Source organism: Protopterus annectens, chromosome 1.part0 (assembly GCF_019279795.1).
Source record: "Protopterus annectens isolate FY-2018-M chromosome 1.part0, PAN1.0, whole genome shotgun sequence".
In the NCBI taxonomy this organism is placed as follows: Eukaryota; Metazoa; Chordata; order Ceratodontiformes; family Protopteridae; genus Protopterus; species Protopterus annectens.
In genome coordinates this window covers 821,295,054-821,318,503 of record NC_056725.1, presented here as the reverse complement: position 1 = coordinate 821,318,503, position 23,450 = coordinate 821,295,054, and the positions used below count along the sequence as shown (strand labels likewise).

Sequence of the window (23,450 nt, the reverse complement as noted above, 5' to 3'; positions counted from 1 at the left end):
GAAGAGTAATGGCCGCAGCCATGAGGCCTAGTACCTTTAGAACCATTCTGGCCTGTACTTTCTTGTTGGCTAGAATGATCCTGACATGACTTTGAATGTCTGAAACTCTTTGATCTGTAAGGGTAGCTGACATCGAACAGTGTTTAAGTTTGCGCCTATGAAAGTAATAGACTGGCAGGGCGATAAGGATGACTTTTGAAGTTTATCGAGATGCCCAAAAGAGTACAAAGCTTTATTGTGTAATCCCTGGCTTGAATAAGCTGATGCCTGGTGGTGGCTGAAAGGAGCCAGTCGTCGAGATACGGAAACACCTGGAATCCTTGGCGTCTCAGGTGAGCCGTGACCACTGCCATGCATTTGGTGAACACTCTGGGGGCTGTAGTGAGACCAAGGGCAGGGCTCTGAACTGGAAATGACTGGACCCCAGCCGGCGGAGAAATCTCCTGGGCGTCTGTGAATTTTGATGTGATAGTACGCATCCTGAAGATCTATTGAGCACATCCAGTTGTCCTTCTGTAAGAAGGGCAGAATTGACTGAAAAGTGACCATTCGAATCTTGTCTTCCTCACAGACTTGTTGAGTCTGCTGAGATCAATATTGGTCTCCAGTCTCCCGTCTTTTGGGGACCAAAAGAACCTTGAGTAGATTCCGGCTCTGAATGGTCTGTTGTAACTGGCTGAATGGCTCTTTTTGCAGTAGTTTTGAGACTTCTAACTCTGCAATTTCCCTTAGACCGGTGGTACATCTGGAAGGGAATTTGAGGGGAAAGGACTTTCCTCGAAAGGAATTATGTAACCCTTGGATATGATCGACTGTACCCATCTGTCTTGAGTGAAGGAGTGCCAGGCTTTTGGGTACAGTGATAATCTTCCCGACTGTCTCCAAGGAGGGACAGCGGGCAACATCTCAGGGATGCTGAAAGGGCTTGTCAGAGAGAGGCTCTCTGTTTCCTGGTTTTGGACCCTCACTCTTACACCTGCAACTAAAATCACTCTACTTCCTTTCTCATCTCCTCCCTTCTCTATGGAGCTCCACTCCTAACTAATCTACAGTCCTCTGTAAAAAAAAAAAAAAAAAACAACTCTCCTCCTGCTACAACAAAATTGCCAAGTTAAGCTACTAGCCATAAGTCATCAACCCACCACTGTCTCTCTCTCCAAAACTAAAATGGCTAGAGCTACCTAATCATCTAACCTACACACAATTAACTCTCGCCCACAAACTCATTCTCAACCCCTCCCTTTGTCCCTCACTTTCTTCTGCCTTTAAAATGCATCTGCCAAATAGAGTATTAAGGTCTCAATCAAAATCTATTAGAAGTGCATAAACCAATTCATCCCCCTGGAAAACAACTACTATCCTATGGCCCAGCACACCTCTGGAACTCCCTTCCACCTTCCATTCGCACAATCCCTAACCATTTGATTTTCAAAAGATCTCTTCATTCGCACCTAGCTTCCCAGTGGGAATGCTCTTGCTCCCACCCCCACATAATTAACTCTGGCTACCTCATCTTCCATCCTTCTCCAGTAATTCTTCCTTTTTCCCCCTAACACTCACACTCTGTTTCCTATGGAATTTGCAAAATTGTACTAGTCTGATATAATGTACTAGACTGCACCTCTTAAGTTTATGCATCGTAATATGAATTTACTTCCAGTATTACTTTGTAATATTACTTTGTTAGTCTGTATCATCTATATGATCCATCATAAGTATACAGAATTTCTAATGTATGCTGAACTATTTTGTAATTATTTGCTTGAACTTTTTGCATTGTATAACTATCATTAATAACCTACTGTATTGAGATTGTTATGGAGCTTTTCTCCCCAGGACTCCATTGAAAACGGGTTCATTTTGGCCCAATGGACTATCCTGGTAAACCAACTGCAAATAAATAAAATAAATAAAAAGGTGTCAGCCGACCGGCACTTGCGAACTGCTTCTGCTTCGGGCACTGCGCGGCTAGAAAGACTGGAGAAAATGGTGTTGGATGCCTCTTATATACACCTGGTGCACTGACGTCAGGAAGGCGACAGCAACCGGCCCGGACCAAGACTTTGGAATTCAGGCCGACTGGGGACCGCTGTGACAGGATAACCCAAATGTGATGACTGCAGCAGGGTAACACGATGATCATCAGGAGGGACAGCTAAAGGCCTGTGTTGAGGCAAGAATAAGAATTCCCAAGTCTCTTTTGGATTCAGAGTAATCCTGGCTTTCCCAGCGGAAATGCTTCCCAAGAGTATGCAAGGTATCAACGAAAGAAAGATCTTCTGGAGGGAAGCAGAGGAATGGAATCCTCTGCATCAGAATCCTCATAAGTAGATAAGGGCAAATCCTGGTAATCAGAAGGAGCAGAAATATCAGATTCCTGATCAGAAGAATCAAAGAAATTCAGTTCTAGGTCTCTTAGAGGGGGAAGGCTGGCTTCCCCTAATTAAGGCAATAAAGTCTTCAGCCATTCTAAGCATTTGTTTTTGGGGCATATGGGCCTGAGCCTGCGGTTTGGTCGCCGGTTTCCCAGGCGTAGGGCGAGCTTTTGGCCTGGAGGAAAACAATGGCGTTGGTTTAATATGAATGTAGGTAGGCCTGAATACACCCTCAGAAGCCAGTGCCTGCACAGTGGCTCCGGACCCATCAGTAGTGACAGCCGCAGGTTTTATAGTCGAAGCATCTCGCAGCATACCGGACTCCGAATGGGTCTCAGTAGAGGCCTGCGAATCTGAAGTAGTAGGTGTCAGGTGCTGAGAAAGCACCTCAATGAGTACCGGCGGACTGGCGACTAGCTTAACAGAAGCGTCATCAGCGGTTTTGTACCTATGCAGTCTGTCTCTCTATCCTTGCTTTTTTTGGAATATTGGTAGTCGGATGGCTTAATGAAGCCATTTCAGAGTACTGAGATAGAGTACAAAAGGAATTGGCTGCAAAAATAGCCCGACAACGAATAGTTCGGGGGTTGAAAAAGGCACAAAACCAACAGCGAGGGACTTCGTGGTCGGGGCCTAAACAGGGGATGCAGTAAGAATGAAAATCTCTATGAGGTATTTGCTTTCCACAGGCAAGACTATTGTTAACTTTTACGGACATTGGTTGGAGTAAGAAAAAAGGATCCCCAACGGGGTACTTATCTTTTCTGAAGACTTCGGGTCTGAAACTCGAAAACGAAAATTTCAGACGACTGCCAACTGGCACTTGCAAACTGCTTTTGCTTCGGGCACCGCACAGCAAGAAAGACTGATGTAATGGCATCGGCTGCAGGTTTTATACCCCTGACAACCTGACGTCATGGAAGAGAGCATCCGATGCAGAAATCCGAAGACTCTGGCATTCAGGCCAGCTGAGGGCTACCTGCATGCAGATAACCCAAATGTGATGATTGCAACAGTGAAACGAAGAACAGCAACAATTTTAGGACCTTTGAAAATGCCATCTTCCGACATTTCAACTCTGTAAGGAAAATAGGTTTGCACTTCAGGTGGTACACTAGATTGTTTTGATGGCCATTCAACATTAATGGAGTGACTGAGCTTTTGCAAAATTGGATCAGTCTGTGTGATCTCTCAACTCATCAAGCCTACTGGTACAAAAATTACACATTGCCATCACGTTAACGTCAAAGTTCTCATTATCAAGTAGTACTGTTGTAATCCTGGACAATCTGGATAAGGTATCAGCCAGAGAGAGAGTAGTTGGCTTTTCATTATAGATCATTTTGAAGTTTTACTTTAGCAATTTGAGCTTCAGTCTATGTAATCGTGCTGGAGCTGAATCCATAGGCTCCTTTGGAACAGTAAAATACAGTTGTGTACACTTGCCATACATGTAGATGTTAGAGTGTATTCACTGTTGCAGTCATCACACTTGGGTTATCTGCCTGCAGGTATCCCTCAGTCGTTCCGAATACCTGAGACTTAGTATTTCTGCGTCAGATGCCGTCACTTCTTCCATGACGTCAGGTCGTCAGGGGTACAAAAACAGGCAGCAGACGCCATTACATCAGTTTTTCTTGTCCCAAATGTCAGGAGTCCCCAAACAGGAAGCTAGTATATGGTGGGGAAAACGCCACCAGTAAAATGTAAATACCAATACCAGTAGGAATAGCCATAGAGAGGAGAGATAGAGATACAGAAAACCAGGGGGCTGGAGGGAGGGAAACCACGACTACAACAGTGAATACACTCAAACATCTACATTTATGGTAAGTATACACAACTGTACTACGTTAGGTGTTTCACTGTTGCAGCCATCACACTTGGGTTGATTCTCAAAGCTGAGGAAGGGTAGAGGCAGTCGAGAAGAGTTAGGGCTGGCTAGCAGGCCTTTGCAAGACTGCTGTAACAAATCCTGCCCTGGATTTTGAAAAGCTAGGCAGGTGGTAATGCTTGGTGAAGGTGTGTACAGAACTCCAGGTAGCAGCTTCCAGTATGTCTGTTGTAGGGACTCCCCTGAGAAATGCTGTAGAGGTAGATGTAGCTCTAGTGGAATGTGTTCTGACCCCCTGAGGGGTTGGTTTCCCATGGTGCCTGTAGCAGAAATGGATGCAGTGTATCATCCATTTGGAAATGGTTTGTTTTGAAATGGCCTTGCCCTCTGCCTCTGATGCAAAGCTGACTAGCAGCTGGTCACATTTTCTGAAAGGCTTAGTCCTAGCAAGGTAGAATCCGAGTTGTCTGTGCACATCCAAAGAGTGCAGGATTCTTTCTCTTTTATTTTGAGAATTAGAGAAGAAGGCTGGCAAATGGATGGACTGGTTGAGAGCCACACTGGACACCACTTTAGGAATAAAGGAAGGGTTAAGTTCTGAGGGAAACCTTGTCAGCATGGAAAAAAACGAAGGGTTCTACAGCCATCAGTGTTTATAACTCAGACACTCTTCTAGCTAAAGTGATGGCTAGAAACAAGACTTGTTTTCCAAGAGAGGAATTTTAACTCTGCTGAAGCAGCAGCTTCAAAAGGGGGGGAGGCATGAGCTTTTCCAGTACAAAGTTAAGTTCCCAAGCAGGTGTGGGTGCTCTCCTTGGTGGCCTTAAGTTGTTTGCCCCTCTCAGGTACTGTTTGATGAGAGGGCGAGAGACTAGAGGTGGCTCGGTATTGTAATGAGCCTAAATGGCAGAGGCATGGATGTTAATGGAGAAGGACAGGCCTCTATGGAGTAGTTTTGCTAGGTAATCCAGGATTAGAGGTAAGGAGTGCAGTGCTGTGTCCTTTCCTATAGACTGAATCCAAGAACAATACCTTTTCCACTTTTCAGCATAAGATTTCCTAGTACTGGGCCTTCTGGCTTCAAGGATGACGTCCATCACCTGCTTGCTTAGGGTTGCTGGTGGAGTATTTAAGGAATAAGCCAGGATGCAAGATTTAGGGTTTGCAATTGTGGATGCAAAATCTGCCCCTCCTGCTGAGAACTCAGGGTTGGGGTCTGGTGTAGGTGCCAGGGTAGCACCGTTGACAGGCTGCGCAGGAGTGGGTACCAATGCTGGTGTGGCCAATCTGGGGCAATCAGAATTGTCCTTGGCCTGTCTTGTTTTATCTTGAGTAATACTTTTGAGATAAGGGGCAGAGGGGGGAAAGGCATAGATTGACAGGTTTTCCCATTGAAAGGATAGGGCATCCACCTTCCAGGCCCTGCTGTGAGGGTTCCTGGTGCAGAATTTGCTTAACTGGTGGTTGTCGGGGGGGGGGCAAGGAGATCCACCTCTGGGGTCCCCCCATTTCTGTATCAGAAAGTTGAAGGTGCTGGGCTCCAATTTCCACTCATGTGGGTCTAGGATATTTCTGCTTAAGTCGTCTGCCAGTGAATTGTGTTCACCTGGCAGGAATTGAGCTTGTAAGATGCACTTGGCTGTCCAAGGCCATGTTCCACAGAGCCATGGCTAACCTGTAGAGTGAGTAAGAATGGGCTCCCTCCCTGCTTGTTGATGTACCACATAACTGTGGTGTTGTCTGTTTTTATTAGCAGTTGTCCTGGAAAGAGTAGGTATCTGAAAGCTGTCTGGGCATTCTGTACAGCTAGCATCTCTTTTTTATTAATGTGCAGGAGAATTTGCCTTGGGTTCTAGTGGCCCTGAATACATTTTCCTGACACGTGACCCCCCCCCATGCATAATCTGATGAGTCTGTGATTAGGGTCTGGGAGGCGTGGGGTTGAGTAAAATGCAGTCCCTTGTTGTGGTTGCACGCTTCTGCCCACCAAAGGAACTCTGTCCTTTGACAAGGTATGATAGGAATGACTGTTTCCAGGTCCTGAGAATGTTGGCACCAAAGTCTTTTAAGTACCATTGAAGTTTCCTCATATGCAGTCTTGGAATTAGCAGAATACATAAGGCCATGAAGCCTATGGCTTGCAGTATTTTTCTTGCAGATAGCTGGGTTCTGGTGGTCATTTGAAGTAGTCTGTCAGGTAGACCTGTTTTTCTGAAGTGAGGAATGCCATCTGGGAAGTTGTGTCCAAGCTTGCTCTCAGGAATACAATCTTTTGACTGGGTACCAGTTGTGATTTTCGTTGATGATGTACCCCAATGAGGTTAAAAGGCTTTTTACAAATGTCAGGTGCTGAAGCAGCAACTCGACTGTCCGCCTGAATCAGGCAGTCATCCAATTACGGGTAAATTTGGATATTTCTCTGCCTGCAGTAAGCAATGGCTGGAGCCAGGCAATTTGTTAATATCCTGGGCGTGGTAGATAAGCCAAAGGTAAGTGCAGAGAACTGATCAAGCATAGACCCTGCCCTGAAACGTAGATACTTCCCTGCATGACTCCCTTCTGGGTATGTGCAGACAGGCTTCTTTTAAGTCTAGGGTGACTAACTAGGCATCCTTGGCTAACATACGGAGGAGGTGTTGCAGGGTAAGCATCTTGAACTTTGGTACCACTAGGAAGGTGGTGAGAATTGAAAGATCCAGGATTGGGCGCCAAGAGCCCTCTTTCCTGGGTACCAGGAATAGTCTGGAGTAGAATCCTTGACCCCTCTCTTCTTCTGAAACAGGCTGAACAGCTCTGCTATTGAGCAGGGAAAGTACTTGGTTTTGAGTCTCTGCCCACCGTTTTGGAGAAGGTCTGGAAACCCACTTGGGGTTGGCATCTAATGGAAATAAAATTTTTATCCTTGGGTTACAATGTTGAGGACCCATCAGTCCTGGGTGATGGCCATCCAGTTTTCTGCATGAAGGGTAAGTTTTCCTCCTAGGGGCACAAGCAATTGGGCAGGGCTGGGAAGCAAAGTTGTGAAGTCATTGTGAGCTTTTCCCATAAAAAGGTGGCTTACCACTCCCTGCTCTCGCTGGTTCCACAGTTGAAGAAGCATCTCGTGGCATGCCGGACTCCTAATAGGTCTCAGCAAAGGCCTGCAAATCCATAGAAGTGGGCATCAGGGGCTGCGGAAAGGAGCCTCACTGAGTACCGGCGACTAGCTTAATGGAAGTGTCGTTGGCAGATATGAACCTATGCAGTCTGTCTTTATCTTTACGTTTTTTCAGAAGATCGGATCCATTGCTTAGATCTCTGCATACCCTGAGACAGTTGTCTGGGTGGTTTGTTTCCCCTGGGTCTTGTTTGGGAAGGCCTGGAGAGGACTGGAAACGACCTGTGTTTTGAAGGGCAATGCCCGCTTAATCTAGGTGGTTGTACTTTAATTCTTTAACAGTTTGCATATACTTAGCCTTTTCTTCCATCTTTTAAAAAACAACTTCTGCTTTGGTGCCAAACAGTCCTTATTTAAAGGAGCGTCTAGTAATTTAGATTTGACATGATCTGGCAAGGCCTGCTCCTTCAGCCAAGCATGTCTTCTATGTATAGAGAGAGTGACTGCTGCCCTGCAAGATGCTTCCAGGGCATCAAAACCACACTGCAAAGAATGCTTACTAACTTGGTTTGCAGAGTGCATAAGCTCCTGCAATTCTTTATTTTCTGCACAATCAGGAAAAAATACCACTTTTTGTTTAATAAGTTCCGTAAAATGTTGCTGGTATTTCAGCATGTGAAACTGGCAATTCAATGTAATGATAGCAAGAGGTGCAGAGGTATATGCCTTCTTACCCCATCTGTCCAAAGATCTGGAATCTCTGTCCGAAGGGAAAGGATTTTTGGCTGTAGTAGCCTTAATACCTTTAGGTCCCTGGGAAATGATCTCTGGATCAGCAGTAGGATTCTTGAAAAGAAACTTGTGGGAATCAGGTACTCTGTAGTACCAGTCTTCTTTCATAGAGGCCAGAGGTAAAGTGTTCGGAGTAAGACTGAATTCCATGAAAACAATCCACAACATCCAGGACAGGGGGCATAGTTAAAGGCTTGTGCTGATGCAACTCTAAAAATTCTCAGTGTCTCTTTTTGTACCGAGGATAGTCTTGGCATTCCCAATGAAAATGCTCTCAAAGTATGCAAGGTTTCACCAAAAGAGAAATCCTCTGGAGGGGAGGCAGAGGGAATGGATTCCTCTGAATCTGAATCCTCATAGGTGGATAAGGGCATGTCTTCATAATCTGAAAGGTCTGAGTCATCGGACTCCTGGTCTGTAGAACCTGAAGGGGACTGGAGTCTGTCTCTTAGCAGGGGTTAGGCTGGCTTCCCCTAATAAGCGTAATAAGGTTGAGTCATTCTAAGCATTTGTTTTTGTAGCATGGGTGCCTGAGCATGCGCTTCGGTCATCGGTTTTCTAGGAGTAGTGGGTACTTTGGGCCTAAGAAACTCGGTAGTTTTGGTTAAAAAAAGTAGTCTGATTCGATCAGTAGGATGAAAAACTCTTTCAGAAGCAGGTGCCTGCACAGCAGCTCCAGACCCATATAAGGTAGAGACATCCGCTGGCTCCATAGTCAAAGAAGCATCTCGCGGCATGCCGGACTCCAAATGGGTCTCCGCAGAAGCCTGCAAATCCATAGAAGTGGGCATCAGTGTCTGCAAAGGAGCCTCACTGAGTACCGACGACTAGCTTAATGGAAGCGTCGTTGGCAGATTTGGACGTATGCAGTCTGTCTGTCTCTATGTTTTTTCGGAAAATAAGTAATCGGATGGCTTACCAAAGCCATTTCAGAATACGGAGATCGACAGCGAAAGACCAGCGACAAAGATGACCTGACGATGAATGGTTTGAGCGTTAAACAAGGCACAAAACCGACACAGAGACATCGTGGTCTGGGTCTAAACAGGTGACACAGGAAGAATGAAAACCTCCGTGAGGTATTTGCTTTCCACAGGCAAGACAATTGTTAACTTTTTCTGACATCAGTTAGAGCAAGAAAAAAGGATCTCCAATGGGGTACTTAGCTTTAGAAGACTTCAGGATTATTCAACTCGAAACCAAAAAATTCAGGTAGCGGCCGACCAGCACTTGCGAACTGCTTCTGCTTCGGGCTCCTCCTCAGCAAGAAAGACTGATGTAACAGCGTCAGCTGCCTGTTTTTGCACCCTTCACAACCTGACGTCATGGAAGTGACAGCATTCGACGCAGAAATACTAAATCTCTGGTAATCGGGCTGAGGGCTACCTGCAGACAGATAACCCAAGTGTGATGACTCCAACAGTGAACCAGGAAGAACATCTTGAGTTTGGTGGTCAGTTTCAATCCAAACAGCTCAACCATAAATATAATCATGAAACTTGGAACATGTAAATACTATTGTCAATATGAGCATACTGCATTTCAGTTTGGGTAAGTGTTCGATGCATAAGCTACTGGTCTGCCCTCTTGAAGTATAACTGCGCCAAGTCCAATTTTTAAGACATCACAGGAGAGAGTAACTGGTTTGTTCACATCAAAGTATCTTAATGTAGGTGGGGTGGCAATTTTCTGCTTGAGGTCTTCAAACGCCTTCTGGTGCTGTTCTAACCATGACCATGCAACATTTTTGCGCATTGGCTCTCTTAAAGGTGTTGTCAAGCTCAATGAAGTCTGGTATAAACTTGCCTAAATAGTTGATCATGCCTAGGAAACGCTGTAGAGCTTGAACATTGTCTTGTACTGACATCTCAAGAATAGCTGCTTGCTTGATCAGGTCTGGTCTCAAGCCAGTACTGGTAAATAAATGACGTACATATGTAACTTCTGGAAGTCTGAATTTGCACTTCATAGGATTGAGCTTCAAGTTTAGTTCACGTGCTCTGTCTAGAACTTTCTTTAGGTTCTGTCATGCCCTGCTTCATCACTGCCTCCAACTAATACATCTATTATGGCACAAGGATAGCCTGAAAAAATTTGCTCCAATGCACACTAAGACTTCACTTGCAGAATACATTCCAAATGGCATCCTTAGAAAATCTATATCTGCCAGTGTACCAAAAGGGGTTAGTAAAGAGGATTTGAAATCAAGCATCACTTGCCAAAATGAACCCTCTGCATCCAATACAGAAAACACTGTAGCATTCGGCATTAGGGCTGTAACCTCTTTGACTGTGCACATTGGATGATGTGATCTTTTCAATGCTTTGTTCAAATCTCTTGGGGTCAATGCATTTTCTGATTTTGTCTGTGCCTTTTCTGTGAGCTGCTATAGACAATACCGATTCAGTTGGTTCTGTAACTGGACAAATTACACCTTGCTGCACCATTTTATCCAACTGAGCCTTAACTTTATCCTGCATAGTTATCGGAACGCGTCTTGCCGGTTTGACTACTGGAGTGACCTCTGGATCTAACTTCATGTTGTACACTACGGGAAGTTTGCCCAACCTGTCATCGAAAACATCAGCATATTCTTGGAAAACGGCTTCAGAAAAATTAGAACTAGGAGATGCACTTATGTGATGAACGTCTTTGATAAAAGAAAGTAGATTCTTTCTCAAACTATCTTTGAGACCCAATAAAGACTGCACTGGTCCGGACTACACAGAATAACAACTTGTAACAGTTCTTGGCCAAATAACATGAAAGCATCACTCAGCCCTAAAGTTTGAATCTCTTCACCTCCATAAGCAACAAGAACACTACTGGCCACATTGAGTTGCTCATTAGTTCTCACTCTAGCAAATGTGTCTGCAGATATAACATTACACTTTGAATCTAGCAGGGGCTGTGGCTGCCATGTGCTTAGGCCTACTTCCGTTTCCCACGTGTTGCATGCTATCTAAATTTGCTATGGAGCCTGCTGAAACTATGCTCCTGTCACCTGCAAGCATACTTGTGTGTTTTTCCGTCACTTCATGGATTTGACAAATCTCTATGACTTTACTCAATGTTAAATCAGTCATGAAGCAAGATCTTTATCACAGCAGCACTATTAATACCACACACGAGCCAGTCCTTTATTAATTCATCTTTTAAGTCACCAAACAGATAAGTTTTAGCCTCGTTTCTCAGATCAGTTACATAAGCTGCAAACGTGTCCCCTGGTTTCTGATCTCTTGTGTAAAACAAATGCCTCTCTAATGTAATATTTGTTGGGTGGGTTACACATCTTTCTGAACTTGCGCTTCAAATACCCTGGGTCTTCCCTTGACTCAGCCTGCACAACAATACGACGGTTTTCACCTTCTCTCTCATATACTGATGGTGTATACACAAATGAATGCTCTCTTTCTATGGCCTCTGACCAAGCTAGGTTTAGCAAAATGAATGCCTTGGTGCATGCATCTTTATCTGAATAAGCTGCTTGTACCCAGCACAGATACTTTTGGGATTTGTTCTACCTTCTGCTTATATAAAAACATTGTACTCTTGCTCAAATAATCTCCAATTCTCTACAATATTCTGATGAAATACAAGAGGTAAGGGCTTTCAAAATTCATTTGCCATACTAACACATGCCAGTGAAGGGTTTTGCAAATAAGCAGGAACACATATGCCAGAAATTTGTCAGGTCAGTACTTGTAACTTTGCCCAATAGCACAATGAGCCTCTGTATAACTGAACTATGTGAAATAAGTTTCTCTCGGGCACTGTAATATTATTAAAATTACTGTACTGCATAAAATCACCTCTTAGTAGTGTAAGAAACACATCAAATAACTGCAAGATACAAGCCTCTGTGTAACTGGACTTTGCAAAATAAGTTACTTTATGTTTAATGTGCCTTTTTTGCCCTTATTATATTCATTTTGCTTGTTTAATCTCTTCTCATGCCCATTGTACTTTTCTTGTGCTGGTTTTACTCTAAACATGCCTGTTTTGCCTTTAAACATGCCCGTTTTACTTTTCTGTTAATCTTTTCGTCAAATACTTACTTTAAACATTTCCCTTAGTTAATAAAGCTTTTATGCCTCCCGCTTATTTAATAATGCGTTTTGTCCTTTTTATGAAATAAGTAGTTTGTGCATATTCTCATTACCTTTGATTCTTTTCCGGCTCTTTTTCATGCTAGTTTACCTTCACTGTCATCTCTGCCCCTCACGGCTCTGAATATTATTCTCTGTGATCCTGGTTCTGACACCATGTCACTCACCTACTCTGGACACAATAAAGGAGTCTTCATGGGTTCTGTTCAAGCAGCTTTATTTTATACAAACACATCACGATATACATTACTGACCAACTTAAGTAACTTACTAACTGCTGCAATCATACATGCTTACTCCCTGGCTGCACTCTCAAAATGGCCCTAGGAATGGCATGTGCCTGGCATTTATACGTGCATGCTCAGTCTTTGACATGCTTCTTAAAAACGGAGCGCACAGCACATGCACTCAGATCTACACCTCCCTTTACAGCTAGTCTTATTGATGGCATGATTAGACAAAAATCTACACAAGGGTTATAAAGTACATCCTGCTAAGTTTTGTAGGTGAGCACTATTAAGTGCTTAAAGAGGGTGTCAAAATATTTTGTGTGTACTTAAATGACTAGACATCTCATGGCCCTCCTATGTTCCTAACTGGCAACCCCTGTGGCTATATAGTATAGGACATGGCACTTAACACCCAATCATCTTGATTTCTCTATGATTTTGAGTAGAAAGTATAAGCTCTAATTTGGTCAACATAAGGGGGTATAAAATCCTAAAGCAGTACTACTAATAAGCATTGCTAAACAACCACCTCAATCAATTTTTACAATATGCCTGTCACAGGCTCATTCTTACCGATTACAATTCAAACACTATACTTCAAGACAAGATCTTGTTCTGTAAGGGTTAGATGGTGGCAGATTCACTGCCATAGGCAAGCCTATCTCAGTTTGGGATAAATTATTACTGGCATTTTTTTTCTTTTTGTTGCTGCACTGTTACAGTAATAAATATCCATTATCACACTCAAGCAGCTGGCTTGAAAGCACAGAAGTACTCTGATGGACAAATCTGTAATTCACAACAGTTTTGTCAGGAGTCAAGTGATGCAAGTAGTTTTGGGAAAGTGACCTTTAACTTCCAATGTATAGAAAGCAATAAAATGGGATTTCACAAACTGACTGAAAAAAGTGCATCGCCCGAATCACTTGAATTGTGAAGCAAAATAGCACTAAGCATATAAAATTTGAAACTGATGTCAATTAAAAAAGAAAATGTGTATAAAATGCCTGAAATCAACAGAGAATACCATCAAAAAAAAGAGAATGGCTGAAATATTCTCAAGAGCATTAGACAATTAAAACAGTAAGATTATGAAACCATTTAGTATTTAAGAAATTGTAGAAAAAACGCACACACATATTCACCATTTATTTATTCATTCATTTACTGCCTGTTGACCACCAGCTCCCTGTGATCTACTGTCCCTTTCAATCCTTTTGAGTCAGAGATGATCCTGGCCAATTTGTTTGGCGAGAGGTGAGAACAGATTACAGAACTGTCATTTTGGGAGACATCACAGTTTTTTCTGCTCGTGTTAACGCCACCCTCTGATGACTTCCATGAACACCCAGATCACTGCGGAAGGCTCAGCTAAGCCTTTCCCAAAAGTGTGAATGCTTCTATACACACAATGTAAAGGACTAAAGTCACCATCTTGGCTAGACCAAGCAGTCACCAGTCTACAGCCCTATTCAATGCCTGCAGGGATCCATCTGCATAGTAGTGATTGGAATACTGGGACCATCAATCCCCTTTCCCCTGAGATGGAAAACAGAGGCAATCGCAACATCTCGTGTCAGGTCTGGTATCTCACCTGTGATACAGAGGGTGACAAAACTAACAAGAAACAGAATACAAATGACTATCAGATCTAGGAGACATTTTCACTCTCTCTGATGCCTTCCCTGTGGTTGAGGAATAAAGATGCTTTGTTAAACATTCAAGTAGTTTATTCATTTAAGCAGGTAGAAGAGTGTTCTTGTTCTAATACAATACATCCAATAGGTCCGTTTTTTAAAGCCACTTACAGACAATGGTGGCCGGGCCCCACAGAGCTGACTGGAGGAAAATGTAGGAGATGGAAGAACAAGAAGCTAGTCCCAAGGCTTAAAGGTTAGTCCATTAACTTAATATTTTTGAAAGACTCGTAAGGGTTTACCAGCTCATCAGCCTCTGGAACTTTATTCTTTGCTAAAAGGTTTTTATTTTTATTTTTAACTACCAAAAAATGATAACACACCATGAGTTACCACTATAAAAATACATTTCACCTAAACCTCAATTGGTCCATCTAATAGAGTTATAGAGTGGTTTACAGTTTTATCATTGAAAATGCATGTTTTTATGAGGCTATCACCAGACTTTATTAGCCTGTTTTATATTGCATGTAATATGAGAGACAGTCTCCCCTTTGTAGGGCTCATATTCCTTGAAGCAAATTATGAAAGCTTTATTAAGTTTTTCTAATCTGACTTCTCATCAATGCTTGCATCACATTTAATGTGACAGGCTGTGCCCACTTTTAGGGAGCTCGTATTTCCTGAAATACATTATGAAAGTCTAATCTTCTCTTCTTTGGCAAGAAGGATTACAGTGCCTGCTTATAAGAGGTTCATATACATGAGGAATGTGACCTCCTTTCAGCTTTTCCCAGTTAGGGGTCGCCACAGTGGATCACCTGTCCGCTCATGATTGGCAGTAGAGTTTTACGGTGTCGAGTAGCCAGCCCGGCACTCAATCTTCCACGGAAGGCATACACACACACAGACACCTAGGGCCAATTTAGTGTGTCTAATCCACCTACAGCATGTCTTTGGAATGAGGGAGAAAACTGGAGCACCCAGAGGAAACCCAAGCGACCACAGGGAAAACATGCAGACTCCACACAGAAACCACCCCAGCAGAGGATCGAACCGGAGAACCTTGTGCTATGAGGCAACGCTAACCACTGCACCACAGTGGCTGCCCATACATGAGGAATGTGACCAGTCCTCATTGTTCTTCCCAATGAAGATAGGCCTTTTTATATATATATTATATATGACAACCTACACCTGTACTGATTACATTAGCCTCTTGCATCTAACCCTGCCCTTGGCCAAATGGCACCATCCTCCTCTCTCAGAAGACTGGTTAACTGCCCTTCCACATGATTCACCAATTTCCAGCCCTTTATCTAGCCAGGCACATCTAGCCCTCTTTTGCACTGACTTCACCTGGAACATGAAGACAGGAAGAATGTAAACTGAAGTACCCTGACTTCACCAGATGGAACCTGAAGAGAGGAAGAATCTGAACAGAACAGCCCTCAATAACTGCTACATCCAGAAAGAGGCTTGATAGTGAAGACACCAGACAAACACAATAGAACCCTGCTCTGAGATCAGGGCATTCTGCCTCTTACTGTGGATACCCCACAGCAACAAGTCATAGCCACTTGACCTGCATTTAACATAGCTTCTGTAATTTGCAATAGAGTGAAAATTGTTATCCCAAGGTACTACTCCACACTGCTGTATTCTTTACACCATAAGCACACTGTCTATGTGCAAAGATCTGAGATTCTTACTTTTATTAAAGATTTTCATGGTCTGCAGTTGAACACCTGGTGGATATTTACTCCATGGGCACAAAACGCATATACAAAAGGTTCTGAGGTCTCAAACTGTACTTGAATTTTTCTATTTGTGCACATCCATGAGCTCTGTGACTTGTTTCCACTGTAAATTATTTCTCTGGATGCATGTATTTTTCAAAAAAATGGAAGTCGCCTAATGTGGCTCTAAGTGATGAACTCCCCAGCATGAAAAACGGGGTGTCTTCATCAGGAAAAATGAGGACAGGTCACATTAGTCATGTATATGAGCCGCTTATAAGCAGGCACTATAGTCTTTTTTGCCAAAGAGATGATTAGTATTTCATAATGTATTTCAGGAAATATCAGAGCCATTAAAGTGGGCACAACCTCTCATATTACATGTGATACAAGCACTGATAAGGACAAGTCAGAGTGGAAAAAGTTCTGCAATAAAGCTTTCATAATTTTTTTCAAGGAATATGATTCCCACAAAGGGTGACAGAACCTCTCATATTACATGTGATACAAAGCAGGCTAAAGTCTGGTGATAGCCTCATAAAGGCAGGCATTTTCAATGATCAAATTAAATCACTCTACATACCACTCTGTCAAGATGGATCCGATGAAGCTCAGGCAGGAGTATTTTCTTAATATACAGTTCTACAGCGGTACCTCATGGTGAGTTGAAACATTTGTTTGTTAAAAATAAAAAATATACAACTTTTAATGAGGAATGAGGTTCCACAGCCTGCAAAGCTGGTAAACCCTCAATGCTCTTTCAGGAGTATTCAAATAAGGGCCTAACCTCTAAGCCTTGGGATTGGCTCCTTGTTATTCCATCGCCTAGATTTTCCTCCAATTGCTGGGACCTTCTTATCATTCCCTCTAACTGGCTTTAAATAACTGATCTGTTGAATGTACTGCATTAGAACAAGAACACTCATCCATCTGCGTACTTAAAAAAATAAACTACTTGAAACTTCAATAAGACGTCTTTATTCCTCTCACAGAGAGGGCATCAGGGAGAGTCTCCTAGATGTGCTAGCTAAAGTTATTTTATCTGGGGTAATCCTTTGTATTCCATTTCTTTCCCTAGGATGGATAAGCCAGGCACTGACCATTCACTCCAACCCTCCCCCATCTAGCTCTTCCACGTCCAGGGTCACTTGTTGAAATTAGGTGGACTGGGGCACAGTCAGGCCTTTATCTCTGTATGCCACAAAGCCACAGGAAACACACAATTCACTTTTTATATAACTATTCCAAATTAAGTGTATGGGAAATTTCCAAACCTATGCTGAGAAGTCTCTCGAACCAGCGTGATGTGTCATCAAAATGATTCAGAAAGAGAGGATTGGGTGCTCCCAACAGGTCCAAAAGAACAAACAAATCCTAAAAGAAAACAGAAATGTCCAGTTTAGCCAGCTAATCACAAAGCCATCAATGAAATAAGCTGCAGAATGACTGGTGAATACTGTTAGCAATGCTGCACTCGAGAAAACTGATTTTCTGCAGGGTAATAAAAGGTATATATGTATGTGTGTTGTGGGGGCGAGATGAGTGGCTCTTTCATGATTTTTATTATCAATTACTGTATAGGTATTAAATACCCAGTTCTGCTGCCTTTGTCAATATATCCAGACACCAATACTTAAAGCTTTCTTACCTTTTGCTGGGGTCTACGTTATGTTTGAACGCTTAACTGTTCGACCAACTAATGATCGAATGTTAGTGATCGAACAATTAAATGTTAGAACATATAAAAAAATTAATATTTACAAAAAAAAGGGAAAAGGGTGTAAAAACAGGGGGGCAACCACCGCTGCACCCCCACACCCCCCACTACTTAAATATACCAACTCTGAGATCGCACTTCAGTGTGCTACAGTGCGGAAATGGAAAAATTCCCATTTCCTACCCTTTAGGTTTTTTTTTTTTTTTTTTTTGTTTAGTTTATTTTTTTTTAATTATGTAAAATATTGGAACATTTAAATGTTCGATCTTTAGTAATTTGAATATTTAACATAGATCCTTTTGCTGCACTAAATTTGGGAGAAATTCTTGAGTACCAAAGACTGCCAGTGAAATGCTGACCATTTTCATGGTGACAGTATATTCTTGGGAAGGCTACTGTAGATCCAGTTTTTTACCAAATATTCTTGCTATTTTATGTAGAGCTCTTTTAGTCTGATACCACTGTTATGACAGCAGTAAAAGCAACACTGACACTATCAGGCATTGTGTGTTCCCAATTTCTAGTGCTTTTGCCTTTCTTTTCTGACAGCCTCAAAGGAAAAGTTAATGACAATTACTTCTGTAACCATTTACTAATTTGTTTGGAATACAAAGAGTCTAAAATAAACCAGGACTCTAAGATTTGGACATTTAAAATTCTGAGCACAGAGGATCATCATCAGGTTTCTGATATCTAGGGTGGTGTGCGTTTTGGACAAGGATGCAAAGAAATGCCTTGAAAGTGAAGCTTGAGAGGGAATCTTGATATCAGTGTCGAGAACATGCAAGATCATGGGTTATGATTGGCAAGACCCAATCATTAATTCTTTACAGTACTGAAAGCTTTACCTGCTCCCATGCACTACAAAAGTTACAGACAGAATGAAAAAATGTGTAGTAGATGCATCGTTTACAGCCAATACACAGAGTGGCCACCCAGAAAGAGCAATGGGTAGCAGGTAAAAAAAAAAAAAATTCTGAATGCAATGTTGAACAGGTTCGAGCTGCTCTTCTGTTGTGGCCGCTGAACAGTGTTAATGCTTTAGCATGAGACTAATGCTTAATAGACTTGCCTTTTCTCCAATTTCAGAGTATAATCACAGAGCTCCATGCACTATAAACTGGTTGCATCCATAAAGAGGAGAAAGAAATATAAAACTATACAGCTGTTGTAACTTATCTTATCTCAGAGCAATGTGATTCAACATGTCTAGACTCTTCATTCAATAACTTTCTATCCTAGACCCCACAAATACATACCTAGAGAAGCAGGTAGCTACCTAAGTCTCTTCATTTCTTCTTATTTAGACTTGCAATGTTAATGTAATCTAGGTTTTTCAGCCTTCTTCTCACATATACCTTTCTCTTGCAATTTTAAACACTGCTGACTACTTTTTTAGTGTTATTAATACTCTTTCGAAAATACAGTTTATGGAAATGGGCGCAATATTTTACGTAAGGTACTGCCAAGCCATCTATACAGATACATCTTCAAATCATGATTTCATACGGCAACAGTCTTTTCAGATTTGGGAACCCACAATCTTGTGACACTTTCCAAATGTATTTTCACATTCTTTGACCACCTTCAGGTCATAAGAGACTGTAGTACATAGAACTCCTTGATTATAATTTGATTTTTCTCCCCCTTTCTGCAGCTGACCATCAGCTGTCACCAGCTCCACTCATTCACAGGGTCTACCAGGCCAACCTTAGCCTCTCCCTAGGCTGAATAAGACCTATGTTAAGGGCCAGTGAGGATATCAAGGATGTTGGTGCAGCATTATACTACCGCTGGAAAGTGTGCCTTAACCCACTCACACTGCAGCAGCTTTGCAAGCTCCACAATTGGTGCATGTGCCACATTCTGACCAAGGGGCATACTGCTTCCAGTGCAGAGCTCACTCAGCTCATACTGATGCTACTGCAGCAAGCCTAGGCAAGCCCCCTCTCCTGAAGACAAGCAAGCCAGAGTCAGCCACTTACACCCACCCTCACCCTATTCAGGACCATTCCAGCTTCTAATGTGTTACTTGAACATGGGTCATCTGGGGTACAATAACAGCTTTATCCCTCTGCACCACATGGTCGGATTAGGGGAAAAAAAGACAAGTTTGTTAAACATCTCTAAATGCTGTTAAATTTAGATATCATGCTAGGGATAAAGAGGAGTTAGTGTTTACCTGCAAAAACAGTGTCAGAAGTTAAAACAGCTTTTAAAATCTGTCACAGCTTCACTATGCCACACACAAAGTATGGCAGAATGAAGTGTTTAACAGCTTTTAAAGCTCTTCATTCTTCAAAGGAACACTTCATTTCTGCCTGCTGTCTGACATTGCTAAAGTATTGTACCAGTTTTCAAAGGCTTTGAAAGCAGGTAAAATACTTTGTACCCTTACAAAGTTAAGTTTTCTGCAACTGTTAGTACATGGCGCAGATTAAGTTCCATGTACTAGAAAGTATTATGATTGGGTCTCACTGATCATAACCCTTTACTGTGTGTTCTCAACATGGATGTCAAGATTTACGTATTGAGCTTCACTGGAGATTAACTTTTTGGCATCCATGTCTAAAACACATAATACAATGGTTATTATTCGAGACCCAGTCATAATACTCTATACTGTAACCAGTACTTTTTCAAGTTTGGTGATCATCCTCAACTTTTCACAGCTGGCCTTGGGTTTTTGTGCACCAAGTGCACAGCTTTAAAGTTGTTCATACAAAAATGCATCTACTAGGCTCTCAACTATTCAAGGAGTTTTTGTTAGGTCACTGTTTATTTCAGTACTCTTTGGCCATTAACTGTCTCTCTCACATGGTCACCATGGAACTATGAACCCCAATTCCAAAAACATGGTTCAGGAAGAATGCCAGTTTCTTCTCAGATGACTTCATGCTCATTCTCCACATTAGTCTGTTTCTCTTCTTTGCACTGCTTCTACTCTGCCTTTGACCTTGCAAGAATATGACCTCTCAAAGTAACACATCATGTCAACTTAAACCTAAACATAGGACTTGCACTGTGGCACTAATAACTTCATACTTCTGCTAGTAACAACTCTGTTCACAGCCTTGTCACATTGTCTAACTTCAAATGTCTGACAATTACCCACTGGTCTTGTCTTTTCATTACCATTTGTGTTTCTCTATCTTCATACGTCTGTCTTTTTATTACTATATATCAGCGATCTCCAACCACCAGGACGTAGATCATTTGGTACTGGGCCGCCAGGCATGGAGTAAAACGAAAAAGTGAATATGTGTATGAGTTTGTGTGTTTGCATGTGTGAGTGAGTGAATGCATGCATGAAAGCAGAATGCGTGTGTGTGAAAGGAGACTGTGCGTGTATGAGAGAGTGTGAGCAGTGATAGAGCGAGACGTTATTTTACACTTGCTAAGCAGCACTTTTGCTGTTTAGCGAATGTAAAGTAAAACCGAAAAAAGTGTGTGCGCGCATGTGTGTGTGTTTCTGTCTGCAGGTGTGAGTGAATGCATGCATGAAAGCAAGAGAGATTGTGTGTGTGTGAGAGATCGAGAGAGAGTGAGAACGATCTTCTGTGAGCAAATGCGTGTATGAATGCACGAGACTGTCTGTGGTGTGTCAGGAACAGAGAGAGATAGTCTGATACCTGGCAGCAGCAGCAATGAGGTTTACGTACCTCTCAACCATGCCACTCAACATCTTGCACAATAAATCTGGACAGCACACCTCAACCTGTTGGAGCAAAATATCTGGACAAAGCCACAAATCATGGGGGGGACAAAGGACCAAAAATACAGACACTTTTTAAATATTGCTCTTACAAACTTAGAAAGTTAATAGAATAACAGGTTTTGCATTAGCATGAATTTTTATGAAGGATATGAAATCTGAAATTCAACTGTCTGCCATCATTTACCGACTTCAGTCCTCAAAGTTTTGCCAGAGATTTGTCAGAAAACCATGATTTTTTTGGGAAATTGTCCAGATTTTTGCTTCATATTTTTGGCCTTTTCGCGAAAATCTGTACAGCTGACGGGTATGATGGACAGAACAAAATAATATGGTCAGATTTTAAATATTGCTCTTATAAACTTTGAAAGTCAATATGGTTGCCATTAGGTTTACATATCTCTCGACCATAGTAGATCAATGTTATGTTATTACGCAGAATGGCCATTTTTTTTTTTGGTAATTGTCAGTTGTCTTTTTATTGTACTTTGGAGCTTTTCTCTATGGGTCTCGGCTGAAAATGGACTTCTAGTCCAGTTGGGCCTCCATGATAAATAAATGTCAAATAAATAAATATTATGCACTTTATTATGCACGCGCAATGGCTGGTCTGTGAAAAATTTTCTTACATGAAACCGGTCCTTGGTGCAAAACAGTTTGGAGACTGCTGCTATAAATTATTTTTGCTATGTGCTTATTACAGTTCCCACACCACTTATGTAACCCTTCCATAGATTCCGGTGTTTCTATCATCACTAACTTCAGGCTTGACCTAAAACCATCTAGTATGCAATGCCCCTTAATAGTATTACTATTTATAGGTTTCATAGGTTCATAGGTCTGTACTAGGCTAATGGCCCTGAAGCCTTTACAAACCTAGCCCAAAGAAGTGCCCTGGCACTGTGACGCCCAACGTTAGTTTCCTGTGCCTCTATCAAGTAGAGCCACTGGAGTGATCCGCAGGGTGAACTTTCTATTTCCCATCTACTCAAGATTTCTCTTGAAGAGGGCCAGTGAGGTGCTTTGCTTGACATGTATGGGAAGTCCATTCCAGAGCATGGGCAGTCTCTGGGTTATGAACCTGTCCCTTCTGCATGTTCTGTTGATTGTGGTAATGAGGCTGAGGTCTCTGGAGCGTGTGGTGTGGAGGGATTGTGATTTCTTTAGATGTACCTTTTCTAACAAAGCTGGGTCAGACATGGCTTTGTAAGTCAAGCAGAGATCACCTCTTAGTAAACGATACGAGACAAAGTAGCTGGAGTTTGAGGCTGTCTGTGTAGGACATGTGTTTAAGATCTAGGATCCTCTTTGTGAGGCACTTTTGTGGCCTTTCCAGCTGTTGCATATGTGTCTAGTGAGGTACATGCCAAATGGGGCATTACACTCTGACTGGCCTAATGGGAAGAGTAGAGAGAGATGATGACCTCTTTCTTCCTGGATGCAAAACCCTTGGTAATGAGATGTGTCACACAGGACTTTCTGACCACAGTGGCAATGTGGTGGTTGAAACAGGTTGCTGTCAACCTGTGTCCCCAGATCTCTTATAACGCCTTCAATGTTCAGTGGGCTCCCATCGATGTGGTAATTAGTAGGAACTGAGTTTTTCCCAAAAGGGATGACAACTCATTTTTGGGCATTAAGCTTAAGGCCATGGTTTCGACACCAGTCATTGGTCTCAGTGAGCCCTTTCTGTAGGATGTCTACATCACTTGGGGAGTTGATTGCTCCCAGCTTGCAGTCGTCTGCAAACTTGGTCAGCCAGAGTCACTCCATGTTGGCCTGAACTTCTGAGAAGTAGATGCCAAACAGAACAGGACCGATTCCTGTGGCACTCCACTCGTGACTGGATGGCAGTCTGACTTGGAGTCTGCTACTTTCACACTGTGGGGTCTTCTTGTGAGCCAGTTTGCAACCCACCTAATGATATAGGGGTTGATGCCTAGTTTGGTGAGTTTATCAATAATTCCTGAGTGGGGAATGGTATCAAAGGCCTTGGTCAGATCGAGGTAGGCTGTATGAACTCTGCCTTGCCCTCATCCACAGCTCTGGTGACGGACTCAAAGAAGTCAACAAGGTAGAGCAGGCATGATCTTTCACAAAATCAAACTGTGTGGGATCTAGGGTTTGGAGATTCCCTTTATCCTTGTTAATTACGTCCATGATGATCCGCTCCACAGCCTTACATATCAGACTCATCAGGCTAAT

At 42.4% G+C, this 23,450-nt stretch overlaps 1 protein-coding gene across 1 annotated transcript in view; it reads right to left on the bottom strand.

The window, feature by feature from the left end:
* Positions 1-23,450, bottom strand: part of LOC122795429 (glutaminyl-peptide cyclotransferase-like protein) — a 498,301-nt gene that overhangs the window by 151,124 nt on the left and 323,727 nt on the right. The window contains exon 4 of the mRNA XM_044063688.1: positions 17,088-17,187. Coding sequence (XP_043919623.1) covers positions 17,088-17,187 — 100 coding nt within the window. The remainder of the gene's footprint in view (positions 1-17,087; positions 17,188-23,450) is intronic.